General features: G+C 36.8%; 1 protein-coding gene across 1 annotated transcript; it reads right to left on the reverse strand.

Moving 5' to 3' along the window:
• Window positions 1-298: 298 nt before the first annotated feature.
• Window positions 299-3,836, reverse strand: Tsp_10125 (semaphorin-1A). Its single transcript, XM_003373237.1, has 9 exons — window positions 3,750-3,836; window positions 3,470-3,580; window positions 3,177-3,396; window positions 2,862-3,092; window positions 1,875-2,104; window positions 1,687-1,808; window positions 1,134-1,511; window positions 848-912; window positions 299-657 (listed from the first exon to the last, which is right to left on the reverse strand). Exons 1-9 carry the CDS (start codon window positions 3,834-3,836, stop codon window positions 299-301), a joined length of 1,803 nt encoding a protein of 600 aa, XP_003373285.1.
• Between the last annotated feature and the right edge of the window lie 6,146 nt (window positions 3,837-9,982).

Genomic DNA, 9,982 nt, shown 5'->3' on the forward strand with positions numbered 1-9,982 from the left:
ATTCGAGAACAAAGAGCAACGATAAAGAAAGCAAAGAGAAGGAAAAAAATTTTTTTAACCGGTAAAGAGATCATTGTGAGAGTGATGACGACGGACAAACGAACGAACGAACAATTTTGCTGTCGCCAAAACTCACAAAGAACTACTATCCACACATTCACCAGTCAGAAAGTAGAAAAATCGCTTTTCACTTCTAACAAGGCAGCAGAAGAGAATTAACAGAATTGGTAAAGTAGACGAGCGAAATGGAAGATATGAAGTGCTGCTGTTGCAATATAAACTCAACGAACATCCGGTATTACAGGTATACTTTTTTTGTTTTGTAATCACGCGGCAATGTTCCATTTTTCACAGTAAGCAGATCTTTTTCACTTCGTCTGTCCGGATAAGTCATCGTCATGCCGGCTTCGTTCAGCTTGCCAACAGTCAAATGCGACATGTAAGCTTCGCTGTGATCAGTTCGACTGTTCAACGTTTTTCTCAACGGTGAGTCATAGCTCGGCACCGCTTCAAATGGAATTTTCCAACGAGCAAACCGATAGCCAAGCAAAAATGACACTGCGGATGCTACAGTCAACGTGACCACAACCGCAATTACCAAATACTCGGCTGTATAAATTGGCCTTGATTCCACCAACGGATATGCGGAATTGAAATCTAAAACAAATTGTATGCTCAATTTGGTCCATCACAAGTGCTGCCGTGAACAAACAACAAATACAAAATCTGAAGATTTACCGTTCGTATAAAATCCTTCTTCTGAAGACGCTAAAAAAGATCAATTACATTAATTAGATATATATAATATTTACATAAAGTTGGAAAAATAATGCTAAAATCCCATTACTGTCCATGCACAACGGAGATTGACCTGAAGAAACACTTTGTGCAAAATCGCTTTCCGACCAATTCCTGAAAAAACTTATCATATTATAAAGATTTCAACTTTCAAATGATGTCTAGAATTTTCTCATATAAAAAACAATTTCTCAGAGATTTATTTTTAAAAAAAATACAATCTATGAGGGTCATGGCCAAAGGTCAGGTCAGAAGCATGGAAGAGAGAAAAAAAAAAGAAAAGCAACTATTACTACTACTATTCCAACAACAACAACACCAGAAAAAAAACTTACCCACTGACAGTGCTCACACACTGATTATGAATTAGATCCCACGCGCAATATGGATCTTGCAATTGGGTGCATGTTCTACAGCTGGTCTTATTGGCACAATAATGTGCAGGAACCAATTTCAACTGATCATTAGTAGATATCAAAAGTGACACCGTTTTTCGATTCGCTTCGTCAGAATGCACCAGACGGATGTCCAAGATTGGAAGTTGGTCGGCAAAATAATGAACAGTTTCAATCAAAACAGATTTCACTTTTGTATCTTGTGCAACATTCACGTATTTCAGCACCCGACCGTCGTTTGTTCCCACAAACAGCACATTGTACGGAAAACCGCTGACTGATTGGACAACATCAACAGCAAGCGCAGTAAACTTATATCTGCAAAAATACGGCAAATTTTATCCAGGCAAAAAAAGATCTACTGCTACTACACTACTACTACTACTACTATAAAAGTAAATTATTATATGTTTTTTGTAGCTTTGGAAAAAATGACCAAAATATGTTTACGAGTTCGAATTTTCACAAACACTTCAGGCCAAGGTCAGCTTACCCTAAAGATGTATCCACTACTAATGGTTGTTCAAAGTAATTTGGTACGGCGTCGCTCAGCAAACTGTGCATGCGAACAAAATTAACCGCACGTTCTCCGAGGGTTTTTGAATTGGCTTGACACTACAACAAAAATATGCACAAGCGAATATTAACAATACAGAAGAAGAAAAATGCATAAATTTATACATCGCCAGGTCTAGGATTGGGCAAGTTTGATTTGTATACGGGCAACCACAGCGAAGATGGACTCTTTTGGACTTTGAATGGACCGTTGTTGAAAATATAACGCACATCTTCCATGCTGAAGGCACAAATAGCCGAAGCTCGCAGAGCTGTAGATGGTGTGTTGAAAATGGCATAAATTAATTCCGTCTTTTTTCCATTCCGTTCGGTGATTACCAAATTGCTTGTTGCAGCTAAAATTGAAAAAAATAAAACCTCCAACGAAGTGAATAGGGCATGAAAATAAATGTCCATAAATCAACTAGTCAGCTATTTGAGAAAAGTTGAGAAATAGATTTGCAAATTAGTAATAGAATTTATATAATTGCACTATGGGTTTTGCACGCTGAACTGAACGAACAAATGACCGGACCGATGTTAATTTTAAGCACACAGACGAACAGCTTCTGCTTAATCTCATCATCATATAGCACATGGCGTCATGTTTTGAAGCCAACAGAACAAAAAACTGTTGCCTCTTGGCTGATGCACCAGCAATTGCAAACAACTGTGGTGAGCTGACTTTTAAAATGTACTCTACTTTCACAGTACTTTTGTTTTCATTAAAAACTTGCAACTAATGCTTAACTTCAGCTTATAAAATAAATAATCGATCAAACTGCGCTGTGTGCTTTTCAGAATAAAGTTTCAAGATTATAAATTTGTATTCACTATCAGTCAGTTAAGCGTATCTATTGCAAAACACTTGAACAGAAAACTAGTAATAGTAGTAGTATTATGCAAATCGCACAATGCAAACACACCCTAAGCCCTAGTCATAGTAGCGATCACAGTTAAGCAAACAACAACTAGACCAATTCAATTCCTCAACGTAAGAATATACCAGCCGTCGGAGAAAATTTTCCTATTGAGTAATCAACGTATAGGATAAATAATAATAATAATATGAATATGAATAAATTTTTGCAAAAATATGCCAATCAAATTTACCAATTTCATTAAAGTAGAACGGTACATGGCCTGACAAGGAACAATTCAGTCGAGCTTTGATATAAGTGGTCCAAGTGTCTGCGTCAGGTTTGTGATCACCCTGATCCGACTTGCAAACTCTGGCAATTCTGCTGAACACAGCCGTTCCACAGTTGTTATATTCAGCTGCCGCTTCGCGGAACCAAAAATAAATACTATCGCCATCGTCCAAGGATGAAACAAAGTGTGGATCTTGAATATTTTTATAATTAAGAAAAGTAAAACAAACATTTATTTATAATATTTCTGTTGGACAAATGAATTTGCCATTATTACCACTCAAAAATTTCATATCGTATCGTTTTGTACGCAATTCAGCCGTAGGACCAGACAATGGTTTACGGTAAATCAGCGGCAAAGAACCAGAAAAGTCGGCAAATGTCGCCGTGTAAATTTCGTCAGTTTCTGGTACGTACAAAGCGGTTCCATTTTGCCTCGGATCGTATGGTGAAATAGCTACACCGGAAAATTCACGCACTATCTGATAATCATTTGTCTACAAAATAAAGCAAAAAATGTACTTTGTTAAAATATGCAAAATTAAAAATCTAAAATATTGACAAACGTACAGAAGTTAATTGATACTGACGACAGAGAGGTTTAAACGCGTTGGTACCACAAATTATCATTCGGTTGTCAGGTTGCTTGAACATCATTTGTATAAAATTATGACAATCATCCTGTAAAAAAATATAATAATAGAAAACGGCCATCAACCATACGGTTGACCATCATCATCATCATCATCATCATGTGGATTCATGCTAAGAGCAGTCAGGGGTCGTGCAGGATTTCTTTGTCTGCAAAAAATGCTCTTCAAATTTCTATGGACGGTTCCTTCTGACATACTATGGCAGAAGGCACCCACGCAAGGCGAAGGTCACGCGCTTGGCGAGCCGTTTCATATCCAAAGCCAACTGCAACGACCAACGCCATTATGGCGTTCCAACGCGGTATTGTAATGGGATGAGGTGAGAAAAAAATTGGGTTAAGAGAAGGTCAGAACAGTCGAGGGTGCACTGTTCAATGGTCGGCTTAATAGCCAATAAAGAAACAAAAGCAAGTCAGGAGACAGCCCAAAAAAGAGTAGTAGCAGTAGTAGTGGTATAGTGCTAGCAGCAGTATAGTAGTAGCAGTGCATGTCGGCCTTTCTCGAACAAATGCCCAGCCGTGCGCCAACACCTGAGTGCAATTCAATAAGCTCGTGCGAAAATACAGCTCTCCAAAAATAAAAAAATAAAAACTATCTATCTCGTGCTCTATTTTTTTTTCTTTCATGCATTCATACATGCAGAATTCATTAAATTTTGTAACAAAACCTGAGTTTTGCCTTTCATCAAACACAAGTCCACATCGTCTGCCGTCGGTGGCCATTCAAGCGTCTAAAATACAATACAAATTGTCAACTTTGCAAAGATTTATATTTTACCCAAGCAGCTGGGACTTGTCCACATTTCCTATATACAATTAAATTACTGTTTAAAATAAAATTCAAAAAAAGTATATATATATATATATATATTGTGTACAGGCTAAAATTCACGACAGCTGTTTGCTTGAACAACTTTCAGCTGCTCAGTGTTCATCTAATCTTTTATTATTACAATTGACAGCTAGGCAGTGGTAAAAAAAATCAAATCAACTGTCAACCAGTTGTGTTCACCCTGTCCCAAATTTGGTAAAGAGCGGTTGTAAAAATTTTAAATTATGATTTATAACCAAGGACAGGTGATGCGGGGGAATTCTATTTTGGCTAAAAGATTAAGTATCTGAAATTAGAAGAAGGCGGTGTGTTATCTGACCGGGAGGACAAGCTACTGAAATTACAAGCACTCAGCTTAGCCAACCAAACGAGGACAACTGTTGCAGTAGTAATCCATTAATACGAGATCGGCAGATGCTTGGCGCCAAAGCTGAGCATCTGCCTAATGCTGGGTCAGTTGTCTATAGTTTTCCAGGCGCCGGACGCGTCAGCTGCCCCAAACTCAAACCGTAAACAAACTCCTCAGCAGTCTCTCCTGTTGGTTAAGTATTAGAAAAAAAAGTTAGTTATTATATACCTTAACAACGGACAGCGTTGACAAGCTGACACTGAGCATAGCGTTCCTATAAAAACAAAAGGAATTAGAATTAAAAAATACAGACAGAATAGAAAAAATAAATATGACGCTCCGATAGCATCAGTACAGTCAAGCAGAAAATGATCGATGCAACTGCCAGCAAGAACAGTCTGACGCATCGTTGGAGCGTGAATAATAAGCGATAAGTTTTCACAATTGCAAAACTTACTTTGTTCCAACAACAATTGTACGATTATCTTGAGATAAGAGCTTCAAAAAATTAAAACCGGATCTCACAGCAGTCGGGTAAAGCGTGCGTCCAACGTTGACTAAAAACGATAAAGCCGCATTGATACAAATATAATAATTCTTTGCACAAAAAATTATATAAATTTATCAACTCTTCACCTCCATTTATTGGCGTCTTGGAAGCCGTTGGCCAAGTGTACACAACAGTGAACATCACTGTGATTGTAATCCAATAATAATATTCAAATTTACGGTACATGGTTCGTTTTCAAATAATGCACAGCTTTGGATCACTCTGCACTGGCCGTTTGACTGGCTGACAACTGACTGATCGTGATCGACGTATAAAACTGAAATGGATATTCTAAAAAAGAGTAAATATGATTTTAGAAGAAACCGAACTCAACTTCTCTCCCCTTCTCCCTCTCCCTCCCTCCCTCCCTCCCTCCCTCTCGATCTCTCTCTCAAGTGGTCAAAGAGAAACAGTGTCGTCGTCTATTTGGTGACCGCAAAAAATCAACATAATCACCAACAGAGAGAGAAAGAGAGGGGGGAGAGATACATGGAGACACTTTTGGTGACGCGCGCAAGCGGGCGGGCGAGAAATACAGACATTTGAAGAAGAACACGAAAAAGAAACAAACAGGGAAAAGTGGAAAAAAAAGTTCAGCTTCGGTTCATTCAAGCCGGTCACATGGCCACGGGTCAACACACCAACTGACCAAGCCGAGTGGCCGAGAAATTGCACTGAAGGCTAAACAGCAAGCGGGCCAAGATATATAGGCCGAAAAAACTGTCAACGCCAAGCATGACCCAGAGTCGGGTCAAGTCGCAAGTTTTAAGCCAATAGTCCATCAAACACACACACACGCATAGGATGATGATCACTGATGCCGGCTAGATTTCCAATAGTTGACCAAACTAACCAGCTTACTACAACAAAATCACATCGTATACACACACACACACACACACACAGACACAAACATAAATCGATATATATGTGTATATAATGTGTGTGTATATATGTGTTGTTTTCAGTATAGCTCAAATGAACAACACCTGCGTGTAATATTTTCCACCATAATTCCATGCCACACCTCTTAAACCGGAAATAAAAAGCAATAATCAGTCAATCAATCAATCAATCAATCAATATAGCGATGAAATACTGAAAAGCAAAAAAAGCTTCTTCAATGCTTACAACTGACCAACGGAGGCAACAGGTAGACGAGAGAGAGAGAAGACAAAAAATCAGCGTGCACTGGTCAAGAGTTGAGGTCGCCGCCAGATGCGCTGAGCAATTGCAATTGACCAGTGTAAAAATGCTGCCGTCCGTCCACCACAGAGCAGAGTTGTAGTCCTCTCTCTCCCTCTCTCTCTGGGTAAAGAGAGGACATATCAAAAAACCAAGTATGCTGCACTCGTACATAATCTCATAAGCTTAACCCGAGGGTGCCAGCTGCGGATGTTAAACTCTTTTTCAAGTGGCGCTCAAACAATTCCGAATAAGCTCAACGATGAGCACTTTGAACAAAATGGAAAAAGATCAAAGCCCGGCCGCCGCAGCTGCAACCCACACACATTAGCCAATAGTCGTCGGCAAAGTGTCCATCGCAATATACCATCGTTCTTTTTATGTGTGTCTTTTTCTTTCTCTTCTCCTTTCACCATCTTGTCAATCGCTCTGACCCCAAGGTCGATACTTTTTAGTAATGGGACAGACAGTTTGGAGATACGGCCCGTCGATCCAGTTCCCATCGAGGACAGACACCAGCAACTTCGTTCATTTATGCCTGCCTGAAAATCGCTGCAAGATATAGATAGCGGCAGCAATACGACTACACACTTCCAGACTGCTGGTCGAAATTGGCACAAAACACTGACACTAATCATTTGTTCTTCAAAAATAACCTGAAGAATAATAAAATAATACTGGCCAATAAAAAAAAACAAAAAACAAAAGCTCATTTTATTCTTTTATTACAACTTTTCAAATATTATCCCAAGTTAAAATGTAGCGCACATACACACACACACACACACACACACATATATATATATGTATATTGCACTAGATCTTTTTATACTACAATGTTTTATTATTCACCCTCTCCCTCTCTCACTCTCTCTCTCTTTTGAATGCATGTTACAAATATACTATTTATTCATCATCTACCGTAGCATTTTAGATGATACAATCGCGTTCGCTTCTTTCGCGTGCAAACAACACACACTACACTGAAATTCTGTTGACTATTTGAAACAGCTAAAATTGATAATAATAGAAAAAACTTTTTCACCGCTTTTTTTATTTCAAACTGTTATCACCTACCTGTCTCACACCTTGCTAATATGCAATTTTAAGAAAATGTCCCAAAAACAACTTTCAACTGCATAGAAGGAGCAAATGGGAGGCAATGTAAAACTCAGAATACCTTCTCACGCATGCATACAATGTTACATACAATTTTTAATCATCACTGCTACTTTTGAAACTGTAATAGGTAAATTACTTTCACAATTTCTTTCAATAAAATTGGTTTACCTGATCATCATCATCATCATCATCATTGTTCAAGTTTTCGTTAATTTTTGATAAAATTAACCAAGCTCATAGAGATTGAATGAATAATCTCAGTCTATGAATCCTATATATATATATATATATATATAGGATATTCATATTTTTAAACTAATAATTAAGTACATTAATAAAAAAAGAAAAAAAACCACTGAGAAAAAATCTGCATCTAAAATGTAATTATACTGCTGAATGTAAGCGATAATAAATAATAATAGTATGATTTTAAGATCTCAAAAAAGTGTAAAAATCATAATCAAAAAACAAAAAAAATAGAAGGACGAATGTAAAACTATTATACTATTTGACTATGAAAATTATTTGAAGAAAAAAACATAACAACACAATTGTCTGTTCTTCTTAAAAAGCATAATTGTATATTCATTTTATCTTCAGTCAATAATGACAAGTCTTTTAACAAATATAAAGGTGTTTAAGCAAAATAAATAGCTGACTTACACACTATAAACACAATGACTGATTCACCACCGCCTGATATTTCTTCTTCTTCTTCTTTTTCTTTTGCTTCTTCAGCTAAGTAGAGAAAGACAACAAACGCTATAGTAGAAGAGAGAATAGAGAGTTTTATAGCAGAATATTTTTCTAATGTTAGCGTAATTATTTCAACTAGTAAATTATTAAACAAACTACCTGCCAACCAAAGTTGTTTTTAGCTGACATTAAGCAACACATAAAGATTATGATCAGAAACAGATTAAGATCAATGATGCAAATTTAAAAGAATTGAATAAATGATAAAATACACCCGCGTTTTGTTAAACGACGCTTCAGTTTCAGAAACCAAACTACCATTGCTAGCTAAAGTGATGTATGCAAAAATCAGAATTTGAAATCAATATTCCCAAATCGTCGTTAACGACACAATTGTGAAGAAAGATGACATTACATTATTAAGACAGCGATGCAATTCAGCGGAAACAAAATCAATGTTTTCCTTTTCGCGCTAATGCTCACTCACTGATCTTGCCTTCATCAAAGCCGCTGTTCCAACCGAAGCTACATCATTGAAAGAAACGCAACTATAAAATAACGACATTTTCCAACAAATATCTCGTCAAAATTTATGACTACTTTTATCTTTGCGATTATAAATAAATTTCACCGAAAATAATAATAATAACACGCAATATGCTGCATTCTGTTTGACAATCACATACCTCCTATTAAATGCTAACTCTTGAGTGTGGTTGCTATTGAACAACAGTTTAACGTACACGGAAAACTTCTTATTTATTCGACCATAGTTCCGGATGTTGACCAAGTACACATGGAAATGGCAAAACGGCTACTAAACGCTGTAACAGTTTTCAGATCATTATCTATAATGGGCGCTTAAAGTGACAAGCAGACGGTCCTCCAGCGATGTTTTCCAATGTCTATCAACAACCCCTGCCTCCACCAGTACTCCTAGTTTATCCATTCTACAAGTTTTCAATTGGCTAAAATCTAATCGGCGCAACAAATGTCAAATCACGATACTGCATTTTCGTGCAGGCCAATTTATGACACTAGAAATCGTGTGTGTGTGTGTGTGTGTGGGTCTAGCAAATAAAATCTAAAACTCTCAAGAGAAGAGGTTATCTTTCTCAAAAATACACACATGACAAATTTAACTGTAACGAAATGTTCTTCCTACTTCAAAAATCAAAGAAAAAAAAATAATAATAATAATATAATCTCTCCTAATAATTATCATTATAAAAATGAAAATATTGAAAAAGCATTGATTGGCGCCTTTTGCAAAATCGAACATTGACCAGCTCCATTCTCAAATCATGATGATGCCTCGAGGCAGCTTTGAATATTTGCATATTTAAATAAGCTTAATTCAAACTGATGCTAATTGACTGATAACGAAAAACGGTGCTACGCTATACCAAAATTGTACCAGAAATAGTAGTAGTAGTAGTAGTAGTAGTAGTAGTAGTAGTAGTAGTAGTAATAATAGCACCCGGAATTGTTAACCAACGCATACTGAGAATGGTGATGAACAGAAGACCACCAAAGACAATAAATAAAGAAATAAATAATTGATTAAAACAATATTTTCCTTTACAATAATACAATTGTATACTATTGTCCAATGCGGAGTGCTTCTAATTAATATACTACCTGACAACAATAACAGTAACAACAAAAGATAACAAAGCTAACAAATGAAAATGCAC

Source organism: Trichinella spiralis (genome assembly GCF_000181795.1).
Source record: "Trichinella spiralis strain ISS 195 chromosome Unknown Scfld6, whole genome shotgun sequence".
Taxonomy (NCBI): Eukaryota; Metazoa; Nematoda; class Enoplea; order Trichinellida; family Trichinellidae; genus Trichinella; species Trichinella spiralis.